We start from the raw sequence: 21,367 nt of genomic DNA, 5'->3' as shown, positions 1-21,367 counted from the left end.
CCCTGAAAGATAATTTGCGATTCCAGTTACTAGCTTTGCCGTAGAAGATGCTTCTAGTGTCTGTTTGTCACTCTAACAAAATGAATTATCTATCGTGAATTGTCAAAAAGATAATTTCACAGGTTGTGCAACAGCAACTTATATACAAATAATCGTGACTTATTCACACGTGCGTCACCTAAAGCCTTATTTATTAAAATCTTGTTCAATTACGTTCCGCTAACAACCTTTCTGTATTAGCTTGCTATAGCTTCAGCACTGAGCCGATTTCTGATTTTCAGATATTTGCGATTATTTATTTTGTCAGTTTTTAACGCGGCTCGCCTCTAAATGAGATGTGATCTAGACTAGCAATTTTATACACTAATTTCTGTTTCGTGATCTTAAATCTATTATTATTCAAACCCGAATTCAGCCGTGTACACGGGATAGGCATTTATACGACATATACTACTGAATTCAATACAACGGTACGTTATCGAACATTATGATTACATTTATTATTTTCTAATATTAATATATTTAAGTTCGTTTTCAGTTGTTTACGTCTATTTTACAGGTTTAATGTACATCAACCTCGAGAGTTGGTTGTGCGATTTTTGCCTTAATAGGCTCGCCGCTTCGATTTCATCGCCTTTGTGGAGGCATCAGATATGGATTACCTTGGCCAGCCGGCCCTCGCATATACGGATGGTGTTGATTTGACGGTCTGAAAGAACAACACAAAATTTGCTTATTGACTGTACAGTTTTACTAAGCAGCTATGGTAGCAATGATAGTAGGCTCGTTTATTATTCTTTTACCATAGTAACTTTTTGAGATTTAAAAAAAAATAAGACTTTAACCGCTTCCTGCATCATTAATTCTACTAGATGTTAAGACGAAACTGTAATTTTCATTGTTAACCACCAAACTAAAGAATGGAAGAATAAAATTCTGCTTTGGACCACAGTTCATGATAATCCAGTGCTAAATCCACGAGCGATTAATCAGCAAAGATGTGACTGGCCACTATTGTAACAAAGTTTGTGGTACAACAGATTCAGCGAATGATTTGTCATCAGCTATTAGCAGCTGTCTTTATCGATGCTTACCTATAGTGATCTCTAATTGGTCCTCCCGGTCCGGGTGCATTGCCAGATGGCGTTGGCGGTAGGCCCATTGGTGGCCGATGGTGGTGTGGGTTTGCTGGATAATATTGGTGTGGAGGTGGTGGTGGAGGCGTTGAATAGTCCTGGGGGGGTACTGCGGGAGGCGGTCCATGCAGGAAATAGCTAGCTGCCCCTGGGGGAACGTAACCACCCTGCCCTCCAGGTGACACCCCGACGACAGGCGACGGACGGGACTGCAAAGCACGATCAAAAATTAACGCTCAAGTCAATAAAAGGTACATTTCTCGAGTATTAACACTGCCATATTAATCTAACGCCAACAATTTTTATACTTAATGCAGAATTGGCGACCAAAGAAGATCTATCATAAGAGAGACACAGTGCACAAAAAGCTCGCCGAAGGTGGTCTGACTAAATGCATCTCCGAAAAATTGATACTGAATAAACTAGCAAGCTGACACTCGCCTTCTGCATCTTGATATAAAGTCTCTGAGGTTTCTGAACGGTTCTCATTTTACCTAGATCTCCGCAAGTCGGAATTTTTATTACCTTTATTATCTTACTAGAAAAAATGTATATATACATATACATATATATGAGAACTTACATGGACGGAGGGTGATCCGGCCACGTGTGCGGAAGGCGGCCCCTGGCTGTTGTGGTTTCTTGGCAGTGGCGGGGGTGGCCGGCTATACAGTCCGCTGCTTAGAACAGGCACCGCGCTTCCCGCGGCTCCGACCGGTGCCTGTAATAGCGAAAGAGAAACTCTGGGTTAATACACGCGTTACTCCTCGACATTTTAGAAATACCTCTCCTCGACTATACGAAGACGCCACTAAAATGAATGTGCCCAGCATATATAGGTACATGATGAATTCTTCAGGAATAAGAAATCTCTAAGGTAGAATTTCTTTAGGCTAGCGTTCCTGACAGGTTGGATTACAGCAAGTCCAATCAATTGTAATTGATCAAAAAGAAGAACATAGTTAGCGCACTGCAGAGTACGAACGCCCAAACCCACGCTTTGTAAAATAATTGTGACACATGTAAATATTCTGAACATCAAACTTGGCCAGCCTGCGGTAGGCTAAGAGCAATAGTTTTGATTTGCCACACATAAGCACTCCATAGAGGATCGCATTATCAGTGCTTAAATACCCATAGTTATCTTACTGTTAGTTGCAAAATACGTCCATTATGGCTGAGCATAGGATCCTACATGCATTTTAAACAACCACCAATTCCATGTCGCGGATGCAGGGTCACTTCCATAGCTACAACTTGTTTATCCGTTGCCATTATTCCAAGCTTCAAATAGGCATCAATTGGCCGCTTTTTTTAGTCAACTGTTATCAACCGGTTTAGCCGGAATCATCGATATAATTATAGCAAGACCCTCTTGGTGGTCCCTTTGAAACAAACAACGCAATCTTGCGTGCGAACCACACAAATCTCAACTAGAACCCTCTAGTAATTGCCGTGAGCCAGAATCCATCGAGAAAAATGCCGTTCATATAATTATGGTGGAGCATGCCGATAAAGGTGACTCTTTGGAAACTAGGACTCGTCTAGTAAAACTCGAACTGCTGTACACTTGCTGTCACCCAGAGTCTTTACAGTACTGATCGAAGAATAGCTTTTAACTCAGACATATTCCACCGAATAACGTGTTAGTCGTAGAAGATATTTTCGTCTGGCGCATGGCGCAGTTCTAAGTCTTTGTAGCAGTGGTAGGAAACGTCAAACATTGTTGTTGCTTTTGTTCTTAATGCGATTGTTGATGTTACTATATTTATACAGGGTTGATTTACGTGTTGTCCACACCCTTGTACAGGATGCTGTTTCTTTAGCTTGACGATAGACCTTAATCCGTTCTTTTTGTTTCGTCTCCACTTTCCAACATCTCTGTGCTTTCTTTCGTTGTCACCATTTCTGCTGCCGCGGTCGCTGCAGTGCAATTTGCTTTTTTGCTTGTAGCTCACCTGGGGCGGCGGCGGAGGCACGACGGGGGTAGTTGTCTGGTGGTTGTTAGCGTGATTGTGCGGAAGTGGAACCACCTGCGACTGTTGTTGCGGTTGTTGCTGCTGTTGAGGCGGTGGCTGCTGCTGCAGGACAGGGTGCGCCTGTGGTCCATGCGGAGGTTGTTGGTTGAGGCTGTGCTGTGGTGGTGGTAGAACCGGGGGTAAAGGTGTTAATCCGCCGATTGGTGGACCTCCTCCGCCAAATGGCCCGCCAGTCCCTTGCGAGCTCGATGGAGGCGCTGTCGGGTGCGTGACACCCAGTACCGGAATGGCCGAAGGCGGTTCGCTTGGTGGCGGGGCGTAGAATTGTGGCTCCTTCGGCAACGGCGGAGGTGGTGCTACCGTACTGCCCTGTGTTCGCGCAGGCCAAGATTGACCGGTCGGCAGCAAACCAAAAAGAATGTCGGCAGACAGACAGGATTTAAGATGGAAGGGAGGGGGTAGCGAAAGATTCAAATTTAAGTTATTAGAAATGGGAAATTAGGAATAGGGAATAGCGCAAAACCACCATCGTATCCGATATTTGATAGAGCAGCACACCAAGTGATTAGGAGCCGAGCGGAGCCCAAGATCGTATCAGAAACGGGCCACAGCACGGGAGCACACGGCGTTACACAGTCAGGCACGGAGGAAGAAAAAAGAAAATACCGGAGGAAAACCCCAGAGAAAAAGAAAAAGATTAAGACAAAAAACGACAATCACAAAAATAAAGAAACCACAGAAACAAACAACAGATGAAGAGATGAAAAAAGCGATAAACATTAAAAAAAGAAAAAGTCAATTTAAAATTGAGTGTTACATTAACGTGGCTAGCATGCTGGTTTGCGTCGTTGACAGAATCAAGGTAAAAAAAAACTTTGTCAATGCTTCTTACAAAGTTTTTTAATAAGAATTTTGCGTATATTTAAAGAGTTATTGTTATCAGTATTCTTTTAAGGTAAACGTTTTTCTTTATCTATTCTTGTCCTTAAGATATATATGGGAAAATCACTTCATGGGGAACTTCTATCTGCTTACTCCAATAGAGGTTGGGATGTTGGACAAAGAAAAAATGCTTTTCTCTGTCTAACCTAGATACATGAGAACCTCATAATTAAGCGCACAAACTCAGCCATATTTCAACTGTAAAATAAATGAGTAATTTATGTGTATATCGCGTAAGTACGAACCATTCCAAGGGGTGGCATGGGTGGCATCGGCAGGTTTTTGCTTTCCTGGGGTGTATGAGGCTCTTCTTTCTTTTCCTTAATATAAAATAATAAAAAGTATAAAAGTTATTTATCGACCAAAAGAGGGACAACTAATAACAAGATATATGCTACATACGATTAAAGCAGCACTAAAACGTGAAGTTACATTGTTTGTCCTTTCTGCAAGTGTGCTATTACTTTTTGTAGCAGTGTTACTCATAGAGACTCGGCGTGTGCGGAACAGAGATTAGCTCTCTAGCGTCTAATAATTTGCAATATACATATTCTTTTTTCTGTCTTACCTTTTTACTAAGTGGCGAAGGCGGTCTCTGTGGAGGTCTTCGTGGTGGCGTTGGACATACTTCTTCCTCATCAGGCGGCGAATCCTGCGGAGTGTCTGGATTCGCTGTAGAGTACAAATCTAATATTTGATGGCAAATATCCTCTAACAATTCGACTGACACCTCCGAAGCAAACGCTTCCCACCATCGACGTTGACTTGACGTTCGGCCTACGATAGACACAAATAGATATGTCCTTGGCACATGCTATACAAGATGTAAGGAGACGTACCCATTAACACTAAGAGTTGTTCTTATTGTTGTTCAGGATATACAGATCGCTAATAACATAATAATTTAACCAAATACATCACAAACAATAAAGATTATTAATATCCTTCAGCGAAGACTGATTTTATGTTATTTAACGAATACGATGAATTCAAAATAACCGCCAAATGTCAGACTTACATTTTCGAGAATTTCGCAAAATATGCGAATGAGCTCAAATTGTGTAATCATTTTTATTATTAATTTGTGTCAATCGCTTATTATGTCAAATCGCTTAAAGTTACCTTGCCAGTCGGAAATTTCAAAGTTGGATAATTTGCTTGCTAAATAGATGGCAGCGATTGCAATAATTTCCGGCTCCCACTGTAGACATAGAGTGCTTTGTAACGAGTCGTTGATAAACGTCCAAGCCATTTGCACCATCTGCCCTATTGTATCCCGGTCGCCGTGAATTGCTGTGGAAATTTGACAAAGAATTCAATAATCGAAAACGCCGTACGGTATTAATAATGCTGACATATATGTATTTATGCACATAGCCAAGCTTGCACTTATCTTTTGAAGAAGTTAAACAGTTAACTTCCACATCTCAAATTTGAGTACAATACAAATATGATGGAATGTAGTACTTTGGTTTGAAAATTAGTTAAAGCTACACGTCACCTCAATAGCAAATGATACAAAAACATTATTAGATATACAAAAGAGTTTAATATCTTCTTTAGGCATCCTTGCTGGTATAAAAAAAAATAGTGACTATTGGATTGAAATTATATATGATACGCACCTTTTGCGTATCGCAAAATGAAATGGTACGGGTGCGCTACTTGCAAGTCGAATTTGATCGTTTTTAGAAGAATCCGCTCCAAGGTCATTACTTCTTCTTTCGGGTCATCTCCGAACGTTTCTAACTGCTTTTGCGTAAGGAATTCACTCGCCGTCGAGATTATTTGTTTGCACTTTTTCGGAGTTTCTTCTACCTGTTCGAATAACCATTAGAGGATTAGCGTGTAGTTGATATAGAGTACAGTGAAAAGCACTTCTGTTCGTCAAAGTATTGTATAATTCGATTGTTCACTGATAAAGCGAAAATACTGTGATTTAAACAAACTGTTGTACTGGCAATACACGGAGAGAAGCGAAAATCTCTACATAGTTGAAGAAAGCGTCTCTTGACAGTAGAATTTTTACTTAACTTTATTCAGTAGCAGGATATTCGCACATTATAGCATCAAAGAGCCAATTTAGCTGTGCAACACATTTGTGAAAGAGGCTGCCTGATACCATTTATATATTTCTGTAATACTTTATTACAATGTTATCCTTAGAATATGCTTAAATAGTTTTGATTGACTAATATCAGAGTACCTTGCATGTTTATAGCATAACATTATAGGAATAGAGAAACTGGGGTGCCTCAGTTATGCGCTGCACAATTAAATCAGATAAACAGATATGAAACTAAGTTTTCTGCAACCTTTTGCGTATCTAACTACTATTTACGACGATAATGATTTAATACACAACCAGTTCCATCAAGGATTACTAAGCTGCACAGGAACACAACTGTTGTTAACATGAAATATTGGGCGCAGGATTATCTCGATATTTGTATTGTACGAGCGCGATACTCGACAATTCCTATGCATTAATGCACGCGAAACTTGCTGTTGTCATCCTGCATAGTTCTACTGATGCACACTTCGTTTGTTGTTCTATATGAAATATCTTCTAGAAAGGATCTCCTTGAAACAGCATGAGATCAAACTTTTGGAAAGCTACATATCATCCTATCACTTTAATAACTGTTCATGTAGAACAACTACTTTTTTATTAGGGCTAAAGGATCTTGGTTGGAGTTTTTTTGCTAGTGACTTACTGCTTGCAAGCATGGACGCAACTATGAATTTGCTTAGACTTAAGAACGTGCTGTTATTCATGCCTGAAGATAGCTATACGATCAGACTATGCTTAGAAAGTTGACCAGTAACAAGCGTCGTGTGCACCTTTACATTTTATATCAGACCACAGCATACAAGCCGATCAACTCGTCTTTTTAATATAAACTGACTATCCACTGTGCGCGAAATATTCCGGTAGGTGTCGCATTCTGCGAATTAGATTATGGCTTTTGACAGGGTTGCGTTTGTGCTACCGCTAGAGTGATTCGTTTCACATAAAGCATCTATAAATGTAACGTATAAACCTAAACAACTTCCTAAATGACAGCGATTTCGTGTCATAATGACCTGAACATTTGTCATCACTTAAAAACAGTGAACCTGCACCAGTGATGCTCGGCATAACCGTATTCATGCTAACGTTTGAAGCAAAGATACAACGGTAATATTTTACCGCTATATGCACTATTAGCGTTCTTGTGTCATCTCGTATGCGGCTTTCGTTTTGCCTATAGACATACATCAAACGCTTGTAATACTTCAGCGATTCCCTCGTGCAGGTCGGATCCGGCAGTAAATGCTGTATTTACCATTGTTTTTAATCCAAGGTATTGTATTCTGTGATGTGACAGCACTTATAGCGTGTGTTAATAGCAAGAAATGCTGCTTTGCTGGAAAAGCGTGTGACTATCCAACTTGCCTTTCCAGCGAGGAACAGACAACAACAAGATGTGATGAATCGCGGGAACTGTTTAAAGCTGTGAAACATATAGAATCTGGAAAGAAAAGAGCAACAAAATGTCAGTAATTGCTTTATTCTCAATTACTATTGCAGGTGGAACGATTATTTTAAAATGCGAAATTGGATGCGACGCAAAGCACAAAGAAACAGCTAGAAATGCGGCACGCAAACGCTCCACGCGCTTCAAGCGTAGATTTTATGGTGGTATAGGGCGATACCAAAATTTCCTAACGTTTTACCATAACATATAATATCTCAAGCGAAGAAAAAGCAGTTCCAAAGGTGTGTTAATTGTACTGAAAGCCACAGATTTGTGTGGAGTGAATGCCGCCAACCAAAGCAAACGAAACCAAAAAAAAAGACAAAGCAGCTTTGGTGCGATGTACAACGTACGGGTTTACTGTGAGATTAACAGAAACAGTTGGCGCTTTACGGAACATATTCTAAAGACATAGGATCCTAAGATATATAAAAAAAAATCACCGCAGTGTCTAAGTAATAATAGCACAGTCAACAATGAAATTCTCCGGAGGAGGTACGCTTTGTTCTTGAACGAAATTTATGATGCTAATGTGTAAAAGAAAACTGCAATAAATAAGAAAAAAATATTCGATTAGCAAAAAATTTCGATAATAAAAAATAAAGTATGTATCTATACGCTCAGAACAATGCTACTTGTTGTACATTTCGTGCGTTTTCTACTCTTAGCTCAAATCGATCTGGGACCGTAAAACTCCAGGATGACTACAACCAGACCAGTGACATTTAAGATATATCAAGTATTCATTTGACACCACATTACCATATATGACCGGTCTATCAGGCTTTGAATCGTAAACGAAAAATCTACATTTAGGAGATAACAGTGGAAATCTGTTTACCTTAAGTACCTAAATATAGACGCTGTGTTACCTCAGTGGTAAGTACGTCAAGCGATTCATTATCAGACTGAACCCATAATCATGAAGACAAGGTTTTAATCATTCCTGTTTGTTACAGTAGCTATACATCTTCAATATTGTGTAACGGTCGTTGGATCAAAAGGTAAAAAGTTTTCTCACCTGTGAAAGTACACAATACCGCTTGCCGTGGTCTCACATTTAAGTCCCAATTTAGTGCCGACTTTCATAATAAATCGTGCACCCTCCCGTCGATACCGCATCTCCTTCACGTTTGATATGCCATCCAGAAAGGATGGCGTCTCACGTAATGCCTGGAAGTATAGCGCACCGCAAAAATGGTCACCACTATAATTTAACCTTGATAACTAAATTTAAGGCGTAGGAAAGCGTGTTTTGCTATATACTCTATTGACATCGTAGAATTAAAAAATACTTACGATAATTAATCATAAGAACGAAACTGGCTATTTAGATCTAAAATAAACATTCCTGGCCCGTCTTTCTATATTTGTAAATAGACATTGCAAATGGTAAATCTTGTCGCAGTCTCTTCCTGATGAGCTTAGCAGAATAATTTCACGAATAATCGTTCGCATCTTGAATAAATAGAAGTGTTCGATAATTTCGGGTTCCTTCGAAAGAGATGTTTGCTAGACGGATGTATGCAACTTCCAATTAAATGCAGTCAATGAGCTGAAGAAACCTTGTTCTCAACTCACTGTTTGGATCCAACTGTTAAACAGATCTTATGAAAAGCGCGGTCTGTACGAAGTCCTAAATATATACACTGAATTCAGCTAGAAATAAAATTTGAGGCCTCTGGGGACGAAGATGATTTTATCAATATTACGATTAAGGAAGCGTAGCAAACCTGGTGTATTTAGGGGTAATAGCACACTGAATATACTATTTGTGGATAGAGAAGCCTATGTACTAAGTAAACATGCTTTAACTGTGTTTTCAAGTAAAATTCAGAAGCTTTTTTGGGTCTTGGCCATTCGTGTGAATTTGCCCCAACGTATGTTCAACATCGTATAAGCTATTAAAGCTAAAAGACACACTAACACTTAAAACTACAAGCCTACCATAAATTTGTGAAAGCTGAATTACCCCACATTTGGGCAAAAACCTATACAACAAATATTACAAAACCTATACAATAAACCTAAACAAAAAATATTATGGGTTGCCTGCTCCAAATAGTAGGTTTGCGGGCTTTCCTTGTTGTACAATTGCTATTAAACGATTACACTATGCGCTTACATAAGGTTCAGGTGACAAAGTAAATAAAAAATACTGATTTGAATCGCATTATTATTTTTTTTTTTAATTTTATTTCCACGTTAACTTCCAACTTTTAGTTATTGCTACTGAACACCTAGCCATGTATTATTGTGGTGGGCGGTTCCATATTATAAATACTCTGCGAAAATATCCTATGATGTCATTGGTTTGGCAGAGATTTAATTAAGGTTAGCTTACTAGTAAAATCCACAGTTTACTCAAAAACGAACCGGAAAATATCGAAATCGCTGCCCATCTTGCAATGTACTCACGCCGAAGCAGATCGCTCGGGTAATCGGTGGTTACTCAAATTGTGTAACTTCCTAGTTCCCAAATTTATATGTAGGCATATATAGAACATACGAAGTCCTGTCAGGTAGTTACGTCGCATGGCTATTTGTTCAAAAAAAAATACAAATTATAGAAAAGCAGCATGGGATGAATTTTATAATATTAGTGAAATAAAGCGGAGAGCAAGACGACCAACGACTTTCGGCGGCAAACATCTAGATAAGAGAAAACTACATTAGCTGTATCTCTACTGAATGCTGCAGGTTTTATCAAATTCGCAATATATTGTGACGATAAGCACGGTCCGATGCAGCAAACTTTCGTCGTCGTCAAGTGGCACTCACCTGTTTATCGTAGTACCAATTCGGCATCTTGAAACGTATTTCTGGTGGCGACATTTTCGCAGGCGGCTTGCACGTCACCATAAATTCGGCCGACAAATTTTACTTGACTTTGTGTTGCAAAAATGATATATAGCTATCCTTAGGTATTTGCCAGAGAGTAAATCTCTGCGAGCACTTGTTCCTGACGGTCGCATGCACCAATCACAGATTCGGACCCGTCACTGGTCCACAATTGCACACGCAAGCAGTGGCACGGGCTAAACCTGCGGTAAACCCGGCGAACGGCGGGCGGGGCTGGAAATCCACTGGCAAACCCCTTTCCCTATATACACACCGTTTCCATTAACTAATTGATCATCGCTGCATGCACAGGAAGCGAGCTGTCTTTTATTTTTTTCCTAGTTACACGGTCTCACTTTCAGCACAACACTGATAGGCACGCTAAGCACAGAAAACGAAGAAAAATACGAGGTTGTTCGGCTATCGTTTCACGTTCCACTACGACTAATAATATTGCTCGTTCTACAACTTCCTGCAGCACCATACCCCCAAGCCGCTATGGTATTGGTGTTTTTTTCGACGCGATAATACAACGCGCCGCAGGTCACAATTGACCAACAACAATTCCCACGTACGCTAGCCAACTCCTTAGGTAATCTGCCTACAGGAGTTGATACGAGAGCGGCCTGCAGGCTGATACATGAAATTACAAAAACTAAAATAAACTTTAATACCAAAAATTTCTGATGCGTTCGTCTCCGACACGCACGACACACCATCAGACAAAATACTAGCGTGTATGTCTCGACAAGCAACAGTCAGTCGCCCATCTGCTCGAGCTCCCGGCTGTGCTGCTGTGCAGACTACTAACAAAAACACAAACAGAACGCACATAACGCAACACGAAGTGTGATCATATTGACATGGGCGCCGCCATGACAGTTGAGGCCGTGAAAAGGATCGAATGTTCAACGCGCCGGTAACCTCTTGCAGACAACTAGAAACGCCCGGTGGAAGACTAGCAGACGACAAGGCTATTGTTATTTTCGAGTGGTGTTATTATTTACAATAGCAGATGGCGGGATTTAACGTTTTAATAGAGTGTGAAATAAATCAATGTCAAGTATGTTATGAAGGGCATTACTTGAAAACCAAACGAACTTGAAGGCATCTTGACAGAGATTAACGATAGAAAAGAAGCGGTGTGACATATAGCGAACGTTAGTAAACGAGCATAACAGAATTTCTATATGCTGTGATAAGTTGTTAAAAAGCACTCCGAAATTGGTGAGAGGGTCTCCGTAAAAGACGATACTAGAATAGAAACAAAACAGATGCTCTACGACACAGAGATAACAACAACACGATAACGATTTCTACACATTTTACCAACTGTGTGTGCATTTTTATTGGGGTTAAGAAAACGTTCTCGTCGTCAACGATGCTGAACTATTTGACACGTGTTATTGATTATAGCTGGATGCCTATTTTTTCTTTTTCAATACATGTATATTTACCAAAAGCCGATTGGACGGAGAAATCTCATTTAATTTTTATGGCTGGATTATCGTTTTTCCTGTTTTGAGTTGCGGCAACGATTTCTTTGCGCGCGAAAAGTGGCTGAGGCTTGTCGTGCCTATAACTATTCGCTTGTAAAAACCGTTTATATTATCGCATAAATAAGATACAATTGGGGATGGTTTTCATAAGAAAAAAAACATTATTAAAGATACTTTAAAGAATTGAGAAAACCATGCTAATTGATGCTGAATATGGATAAGTAGTGCGTGAATGGGGTACTTTTTTACCATAAAATAAACATATTAACTAATTATCTTAAAAAGATAACTCGTAATCTATCTAATAATATCAGAATGAAGGTTCTGAGATAATATCTGTAGAATTTATTAATCGTTCATAATCATATTTTATGTGTTAAACGTTCATTCTGCTAATAAAGTTTTTAAAAAATTAGATGATGTCAACGGCACTTTGGGTTACAATAACATATATCGTAGTATGGGGCTTAAACCACCAATCTCACTTCTTTAAAGCCAAAATATGAGGCTGAAGTACCGTTGGAACAACGATTATAATTAAAAGAGACTGCCTTCGAAAGAAATGCATCATTATACCGACAACATCGTGATAATGCCAAAACAGTCAGTAAAATAAAGATTTTACTTGCGTGCTACGAAGTGAAAATAATAGCAATGGATATTCAAACTTGCCATAACGGGATCCTAGCACCTACTGGCAAAATTATTTTAAAATCGATTATCTTCCCAAATAGAATAAAATGCTTACTGTCGCCTAACAAAACTACTTGTATGAAATCTTATTATTACATATTGCAGATCGAGTGGGAAGGCTCATTATACAGGGTAGAATTTTACCGTGCACATTGCCGGCACACAAACTAAACATTGAATTGTAACTCTAACCAGTCTCTGATATTGTTTGACATAGCCGATGACATTAGTAGGATAAATAATAAGCGCATTATTCTGCTTTCCGTTATATGTACAAGTGCAGATTTATGTAATTATTTAATTAAGTAACACATAAATCTTGTATCAAATATAATATACGATATATTAGATATAAACAGTATCCATTTAAAGGTGCTTATATATATATATATATATATATATATATATATAATATGGAAGTTTTTACAATTTAGTAAGAGTTACAGAGACTTATAAAATATATCTGAGTACACTGCTAAATTCTTACAAATTTATTAGCAAATATGTTTAATGTGATCTCTGATAAAAGTTCAGCTTGCAGACACTGTTCATGCATTGTTTTTAAACGTGAGGTAGCGATGAAGCCATGAGTGATTTTAAGAATGAAAGAAATATGTTAGGAAATCGAATTTTGCGGCGAAACCCACGCGGCGATAGGCAGTAGGTTTAGTAGAATATTAAAGCAAAGACGTTTCAAAGCTGTATAAGGTGATACATGCTGTACCTGTTTATCTATAGGGATACAAAGGAGCCATACTACTATGACCAGTAATTGGAATCACTTATCTGAGAGATTAAAAGGCCTAGTCATTGTATATATCGTACTATATTGGCAAAAGCAATTTTTCAGGCAGTGACAAATTCAATTTCGTTGGAATTTGGGGCTTTCGCGCGTCACACACCTTCGGTGATCTGAATCCCGGAACCCCGGCAATATTCAATTATGAAAATTATGGGCTAGTCTATTTAAACGAGTTGTCTACATAAATTGAGTAAACTACGATACGTACGGGGCACCAACTTAAGACTTTTTGAGCAAGTTTTGTCGTGGTTACAGAAAAAATGTTTCTTTTCCTTAACTGTACACATTAAAACAACAAACAGGCAACATCTAATGAATGGAAAATTCGATACCGTTAATTATTTGTGTTTACTTACAAAGTAGCAAAGAATATACGAGTGAAGTTAAAGCTGATATGCTTATTATTTTTTCATTTAAATTGCTATAAAAAATATTTTCTTCTTCATTCTCCCAAAAACCTCATTCTCCGAAATTAAATGGATCGTCCGCAATTCAGCTCGGAATGATGCAACAACTTTGATTGATACATGCATTTATTATTTTTATAGATGAAAAGCTCTTTAAAGATTACTCATACAAAGTTGCTTAGCGCTTGATGAACTTCAAATCCAAAACTATACTAGGAGATCAGTTTTGCTTTAATTTTATTTACATATTTATATATACGATATTGAATATATTTCTCGTGTATGAGGCAATTATCCTACGCAACAAGGCCCATCTCAACGCAGGGGGCGAACAATTTGCCTTTATATTAAAAAGAAAATACTTTTTTAGTTTAAATGAATGCCAAGTAGAAATGTAAAACAAATTTAAATAACATTACTATAGATAGCCATTTCCTTTGCCTCGAGCTCGATTGAAGATATCTATAGAAAATAATTAAGTGTCGTACCAGTGTTTAAGATATGAGCTGCACTTTGTTCTATAAATATTGGAGGGAACTCCGAATAATACAACTAATTATATATGTCCAGTGCGTATTTCGACAACAAAAACAGTATCTGGCTTACCGACTGGAAAATAAGCGTCGCTGAAATAGTCATACATTTTAAACACAGGTTTATGATTGCAAAGAGCTATGCTTAATAGCAGTACTAGATGTAAAATTCGAAAGAACTATTTAGGTTTATAATTGATGTGGAAAAAAACACACTTTATCAAATGATGAGACAGTGATTAGTAGCCGATAACAACAGATGTTAGTACTTTTCATTGTAAACATGTACATGTTGTAAAGTTAAATAGCAAACCAGTAACTCTAAATGAAACAATTTGCGAATGTATGATGACACAGCGCTCATCGTAGAAATGAGTTAGTATCTGGCTTAGGGTTACTTACATGAAAAAAATTCGCGCCTAATACACGGTATATACAATACGTCGTATTCATGAAAACGCATGTTAACAATATCTCTCTGGTAATGAGTATGTAATTTCAGTTATTCTTGAACTTATCGTTAAGGTAAGATACATTTTTCTCACTTTTTAGGTCGCACTGCACTTTCTCTAGGTTGATTAAAGCGGCTAAATACTCAATTGAATATTACAGGCTTGACACACTATGGGATCTATTGAGTTCTTTGAATAATCTTCTACGTTCAATACTATATACATAATGCATATCGCAAGCGCCATTTTCATCTTTTACTTTTTCACTTAATACGCTAATTGCTTGAGTTCATTATCTATCGAAGATAGCACGTTGGTAACTACGCCAGCAGAAGGTGCCCACTCCATCTTTGTGCAGTAGTATAATCCCGCTATGTTTACGCGACTGCAACATGCTTGGTCAACGTGATTGCCCTCGTGTAAACGAAGCCAATTAGTCTACGCTGGCGCGTCAGTGAGTCACATGTGCAAATGCTAAAGTCTCCGAACCACCGAACGGCGGGTCATCGATTAATCCCGCTTTGAAGCATTGAGGTACAGTCGCTTACAAGCCTGCCCGAAGTGAAAAATCTCTGCAGACACTTCGCTGCGATCTGTAACAAACAATATTAACTTCTCATTCCGTTCGGAAGCGGTACTTCAACGGAACGAGACTGACATGAAGCGGCTTTTTCAACAGCTGCTTTCCAATACGAACGCTTCCCATAGGTCGCCCCCGTTGGCTCAATCCGACACCCGATTTTCGTCTGTTCGTCACAGCTCTTATGAGTTTGCTTGTCGAAACATGTCGAATAGATCTGGTGTATCACAAGCGCTGCAGTAGAGTCAGAAAGGGGCACGTTGAACTTTGCACTGTAATAAGCATATCACTTCGAAAAGATGGTTTAGTCCAAACGGGAACGACAGCTTCACCGCCTATCGCTAAAAGGGGGCAGCTGTTTCTGTGGCCACCGAGTTTAGTAAATGATTGTAGCTATAGATGCATCGGTAAAAGGCTCCAATCAGGCTACAGTAATAATTAACGGAGATCGGAGCTAATACAAGTGAAAGATTAAATCAAATGTGTTTACTAGACGGATGCAGACAACCTCAAAAAGCCAATGGTAAAATTCGTTTTTGAATGAAGGTTCAGTTATCTCAGCGCGTCTGAATAGAATTATTTGAATAGCATTGTCATCAGCCGTGAATGGAATCCAGACATATGAGATTACGAGTACCACTGACCCAGTTGATTTCGTGCTTTAGATATGATTTTTCAATTAGATCCACCGCCCACTACGCGATTTCTAAGTTTCTACGATTTCGAAGTTAAGCGCAATGTGAAATTTCACTTTTTCATAAACTGCCTTCTCTTTTCATGCTCAGAAGCTTTGAGGCTCTGTTCTTCAGAAATATATGTTTTTGTTCTCTCTGTTGCTGCATTAATCGACAGTTTTGATGATGTTACAATTGAATTTTGCTTTAAATAGATTGGGCAGATGTACAAAGTGTGTCTTGATTTTTTCAGAAGAAATTTGAGTCTACTAACGTATGGATAAATATTGTTTTTCGATGCACACGTTTAAACCAGTGTGGTTTCGACATTTTACTGCAATGTTGATTTCCAACCTACAGATTCATATTAATTATGCGATAGTTAAATTAGATAGTTCTCATAGACTTTCCGTTAAGCACGGCACAACTTCTCCTGTGCCTCACATAATTTTGAATTGAAAATATACGTGGTCTGCGCGTATCCTGCGCATATCCTTAGGACAGGTCTAAGCGAAGGATTTTCGTGAGTCTTAGTAATAGTACCTGATAACGCTGAGGTCGACCGCAAAAACCTCTTACGGAAGTTTTCCAACTTGCTGTAGTAAAAAAATTTCAAGCAATAATTCAAAACTGTAAAAGGCAATTTCAGCAGTACAGGATTCATCAGAGTGATACAATTTTATAATAATGTAATTTCTCTGGAGGTCAGAGTGCTGTTACATCGGATCGCAGTTACTATGCGGCACTTCGTTAGCCGCTTGAATAACCTTTTAGTGTTACTTTTTTCTTTTATTTACTCATGTTTTTTATGAATGTTCAAGCAAGATTATGGATACAGCCGTCAGTAAGGTTAGCATATGAATATTTTTGTCAATTATTGCCTTAACTTTATTGACCGAGAAAAAATCGCGAAAAAAGTGTAAAATAGACTTTTGTTTATTTCTATGTGGAAAGGGAAAAGGGGTAACTTTGTCAGCCAAAGTGAGGTCAGCAAATAACCAAATATAACTTGAGTCGTGTAGATTAATTTCATTGTTTCAATACATATATATATATATATAGGACTTGGACAAGGAGATTAGAGGTTTTCGAATTAACCAAAAAATATATTTCATATTTGCTTCATAACATATGTTATACGTCCCATCAGCTCGCCATCAAAAAAACATGGCGAAACTATTTCAACTTGGTCAGTTAAGTTTACCTATTTATATATCCAGTGTTTTGTACTTCATTATCATCACATGGTTGTAACCTGAATTTCATCATGACTGATTTTGTATGAATCTGTTCTGTGCATTATCGAAACCGTTAATAGACGCTTTCAGGGCGGCAAGATCAGACATTAGGATCGGAGGAGACCCATGCAGCTATGAGGCTTTTGTAAAGTCATACGTGAAACTTGGGAGAATCGACATCGGCTTAAAGCACAGTAGAGTGATGAAGGCCATTAGTTGAATGAACAAGGAGGTCATTGGGTGGAAGTCCTATACAACAGGGATTGGAACACTTAACTACTCAACTGAATATTTAATTGAACTATGATCATGGTCTAAAAATAAGGACGCTTGCCTAATGGTTCGCCGTGATCTCATACTACTCTCGGATCGCCGGCTCGCTGCATCATTCATAATCTCCTAACGATTAGGCAACGCTCCAGAGCGCTATAGATCTACAAATCACCAGAGTTTACGATTACGGAAGCTATGCCATTTACTATTTAAAATGTTTAAATTCATCGTTGCAATTGGGTAAACGAATTGCAGCTTGATCTATCCGAAGTGAATTATGACAACAAACCGGAGAAATTACATTGTTGCCTTGAAGAAACAACCTGTGAATCTACAAGAAATTGTCCTGCGTTCATTTTGTGCACTGTTTAAGGTATAACTGCATCATCAGACGGAGATGGCGTACCCTTTGGTTCGTGCGGTGCGAGTCCACGTCGCAGTTTTCGAATTTGTCCCGCAATATACCATACTATGTAGCGTTACGCGTTATGTGGGTAGCAGGTAGGTGGATAGGTCATCATACTCGAAAGCTAACTTCTATATATGAGAAAAGCTGTGAAAGCCAGGTAGTATGCTACCGTCGTACTCTAGCTTAAGCGAATCCTTTCGGACGCAAACTACATCGGAGCCTCATATAATTGTAGTAGTCAAATACTTAAGCTACATGTCTTTATTCAGTGTTGTTAACATGCCATTGTATGTATGATGCCTTTTAAAATGATTCGTTTTTTTCCCTATAAGCCATGATGAACGATTAAGTTTTAAAGATTCCGTGGCCTGCCGTAGCATGGCGCCGAGAGTGGAACTAACTGATCTGTTCGTCCGCATTCGGGTGACCTCAAGTCCTCGAACGGGACTTAAGATATTGAAAGTCTACGTAGGAGTCTTTACAGACATGATATGATCCTACCATTGTGCCACGGTATCTGCACGACCCCAAGAGAGCGCGCTAGTTTCCTCGAATCCTGACGGTACAGTAGACGTACCCCAGCCACTGCGCGAGGGATGCACGGCTTGGGGTTGAGGGCGAGACGACCCATGACGAATTGTGCTTCCCGCGTTAGAAGGAAAGAGAGTTTCACCTTTAAATAATGGCAGACTCCAACGGAGATCTCACTCTGAATCTTGCGGCCGAACAGAGCGCGGTCTCAAAGGCAGGTCATTCAGTTGCTTTTCTTAGTGGAATCTGTTGCACACTGCATTAAACGTACCAACGCTTCGATTGGTAGCTATGGTTACACCAGCCGTTACATAGTTGCAATACGGTTCACTATCATTTGGTTGGCTTTCAACTCATAACAATTTTGACTTCTGATTATTAATTCTTAGCATTTTCTTTCTTTTTTTCAGATGCGCTTGCTATATTTGGTGTTCGGTTTGCTGGCGATCACAACGGCTAGTACCCATTTTGCTGGTATAGTAGGTGCCGTGAAGGGCGTCACGGCACTTGGCGATGCCGTATCTAGGCTAGTGACCACTATTTTGCCGGCTGGTTTGCTGCTGCCATTTGCCGCACTAGGCCCTCTAAAGTTGTCGCTTCCGATGCTTCTCGCCCTAAAAGGAATGGGCTTTCTTAAATTTAAGCTGCTGCTTACCAAAGTGCCCCTCCTATCACCGGTGAATATTGCGTCTGCAAAGTTTGGCCTGCTTAGGGCCAAGTATGGACTAGGAAGAACTGCACTTTCTACCGTTGGTAAGGCCAAGATGGGCTTGATTCAACTGCCCGTGAAGCTTACCGCCTTCAAATTGGGAGCTTTGGCTGGAACGACGGCTGGTGCTAAGGCAGGCCTAGCTGCTTATAAAACCAGGCCGAAGATGGGCATCTTAAAAGCGACACTTCTGCCTACAACTACTCTGTTCAGTGAGTCGAGAAATCTTCTCAATAATATCAGCATTCCAATGAAAAAGATCACCGTGCAAATTCAACGCGACCACAAACGTAACCATGCCGAACCCGAAGCAGAATCTGGATCAGAAGAGCCTTTATACGATCAGCGGCACACAATGGCGCCTCGTCCTGCCCCGGCTTATACCCCATTACCATCCCCCTATACTCCAGCACCCCCGGCCTATACCCCGTCGGCACCTGCATATGTCCCAGCGCCATTGCCAGAACCGATATACCGCAAACGTCGCAGCGCTTATACTGTTGACGATCAACTTACCGTAGAAGCTTTGAGTAGCATTTTCACATATATTCAGACGTACGACTCAGACCGCTGTGTGCATCGATTAGTTTGCGAGCTGGCTGTTCAGCCGGAGCTGGCGGGAACAAAATTTGCAGACGTCACCCAATTCATGACCAGTCTCCCTTCGGATCCCGCTGCCCCGTGGATGTCGTACAAGAACGCTTCAGCCACTGGATCCACATCTCGGAATCGTACCGCTTGCCGTCAGCACTATAACAAATGTGGACGACCCACTGAGCTTCTGATCGAAACCGCCCGACGTCGCCTTGCTGGGGTTGACTTCTAGACTTTTGCATAGTTATGCCGATATTTGTCGCATCTGAAGCATGTGCAATACTGTTCTGTCTATGAAAATCTGCGACCGTAAACTAAGGGGCCTAAGGCAATCTAGGTAAGAATTCAGAAGCACAGCGGATGGCTGAAAATTGCCCTTGCGAAATGAATATCCTATTCTGGTGAATGATGAGTTATAGTTATATCATCGGAGAAACGGACAACATGCGAACGTATTTCAACTAAACTTGTATGTCATTACAGATAACATTGCAGCTCGTGAACACATTTATTATTCAAACACATAACGATATTAATAATTCTTTCTTCTAGTAAATCTTTTAATAATTCAAGTACAACTAAGAAATAAAAAAACGGCAATATACTTCAAGGATTTTTCTTTAAGTATTTTCACTTAAGTACGTTATCGGTGGAGACTAGCATTTTTTATTCCATAATGGTTGCTAGTCTAACTGAAGGTAACTCGGCGCGAGCTAATACTATGCTTTTTTTTTATAGAATTAAGCCTTTTATTGGTTAGTCCTCGATTCTTTCAGTATGAGTCTCCTTTTTGTTAACAGTCGACCGATATTTTTCTGCCTCTCAGTTACGTAGAAGCATATCTTTCTTCTATAAGTTCATCTACTTCCCCTTCTGTATATGCACCGGTTTATACTATTTATGTTTATTTCAAAAATAACAGACAACGCTTTCTGGCTTACCGATAGATCAAGCTGCTTACTGGGACAGCCGGCGAATAAAGGCAAGCTCTATACGTTAAGTTGAATATGCTTTCTGTACGAATTTAAAGATATCATGTACTTTTTGTCATTAAGAGGTTCCTAGTTTGAGATTTGTGCACATGTCTGATTAGAAACTGAGGTACGAAAAATTACTAAATCATTGCTACTATTCTACTTGGACATCATTCTATTTAAAGTGAGAACTCACTGTACCATATAAGCAGCAGTGCTCTATATTATTAGAAATATATAGTTTTTTTTTAGCTTAACGGCCGCACCAGAAGGGTATAACCAGTCTTGTCATCAGGAATATAGCTATATTCCACAGATGTTATATAGAAACAACAATAATAGGATATTTTAGGAAAAAGGCGTGTACAAATTTATAAGCACCCCTTTAAGGAACCATCGGTCATTACGTGCCGCGTACTTCTACAAATACAGAAATTGTTCTGGATCTGTATTGCATATGTGCGTATTTTCAATAATTAGCTTTTAGAATGAAAACTTTAAAATAAGCTAAATTCTGGTACTTGATCTTTTTTAGTCATATTGATCTCTAAACGTTTCTCTAATGAGACAATTTATATAT

General features: G+C 39.3%; 2 protein-coding genes across 11 annotated transcripts; one reads left to right on the top strand and one right to left on the bottom strand.

The window, feature by feature from the left end:
* Positions 1-475: 475 nt before the first annotated feature.
* LOC111251775 (uncharacterized) lies at positions 476-15,110 on the bottom strand. 6 transcript variants are annotated; one of them, XM_086990298.1, is made up of 12 exons: positions 14,756-15,110; positions 10,360-10,800; positions 8,600-8,751; positions 7,493-7,572; positions 5,683-5,871; positions 5,180-5,350; positions 4,626-4,834; positions 4,303-4,377; positions 3,095-3,484; positions 1,720-1,857; positions 1,095-1,345; positions 476-709 (listed from the first exon to the last, which is right to left on the bottom strand). In XM_086990298.1, exons 2-12 carry the CDS (start codon positions 10,438-10,440, stop codon positions 628-630), a joined length of 1,818 nt encoding a protein of 605 aa, XP_086846424.1. In that variant the 5' UTR covers positions 10,441-10,800; positions 14,756-15,110; the 3' UTR covers positions 476-627. The 6 variants fall into 6 exon arrangements, with proteins under 6 accessions (XP_086846424.1, XP_086846426.1, XP_086846427.1 ...); XM_086990300.1 differs by having other exon boundaries at positions 10,360-10,681; XM_086990301.1 differs by having other exon boundaries at positions 10,360-10,681; positions 14,899-15,110.
* Positions 15,111-15,209: 99 nt separating this feature from the next.
* Positions 15,210-20,417, top strand: LOC111251186 (uncharacterized). Of its 5 annotated transcripts, none has more exons than XM_086990305.1 (4): positions 15,760-15,908; positions 17,944-18,071; positions 18,464-18,724; positions 18,921-20,417. In XM_086990305.1, exons 3-4 carry the CDS (start codon positions 18,662-18,664, stop codon positions 20,043-20,045), a joined length of 1,188 nt encoding a protein of 395 aa, XP_086846431.1. In that variant the 5' UTR covers positions 15,760-15,908; positions 17,944-18,071; positions 18,464-18,661; the 3' UTR covers positions 20,046-20,417. The 5 variants fall into 5 exon arrangements, with proteins under 5 accessions (XP_086846429.1, XP_086846431.1, XP_086846430.1 ...); XM_086990304.1 differs by having other exon boundaries at positions 18,452-18,724; XM_022807547.2 differs by having other exon boundaries at positions 18,312-18,724.
* The last annotated feature ends 950 nt before the right edge of the window (positions 20,418-21,367 follow it).

The sequence above is a fragment of the Varroa destructor genome, unplaced genomic scaffold (assembly GCF_002443255.2).
Source record: "Varroa destructor unplaced genomic scaffold, Vdes_3.0 BEIS01000005.1, whole genome shotgun sequence".
NCBI lineage: Eukaryota > Metazoa > Arthropoda > Arachnida > Mesostigmata > Varroidae > Varroa > Varroa destructor.
Note: the sequence above shows the minus strand (reverse complement) of the source record. Positions and strands in the feature narration are given on the sequence as shown.

Excerpts from the sequence above, each read along its gene's own strand:
- LOC111251775 (XM_086990298.1), bottom strand. The coding sequence starts at position 10,440 with ATGGTGACGTGCAAGCCGCCTGCGAAAATGTCGCCACCAGAAATACGT. Across the intron at positions 8,752-10,359 it reads ATTGGTACTACGATAAACAG|GCATTACGTGAGACGCCATC; the intron begins GTGAGTGCCACT and ends CTATACTTCCAG. Across the intron at positions 1,858-3,094 it reads TGCCTCCGCCGCCGCCCCAG|GCACCGGTCGGAGCCGCGGG; the intron begins GTGAGCTACAAG and ends TCGCTATTACAG.
- LOC111251186 (XM_086990303.1), top strand. The coding sequence starts at position 18,662 with ATGGCAGACTCCAACGGAGATCTCACTCTGAATCTTGCGGCCGAACAG. Across the intron at positions 18,725-18,920 it reads AACAGAGCGCGGTCTCAAAG|ATGCGCTTGCTATATTTGGT; the intron begins GCAGGTCATTCA and ends TCTTTTTTTCAG.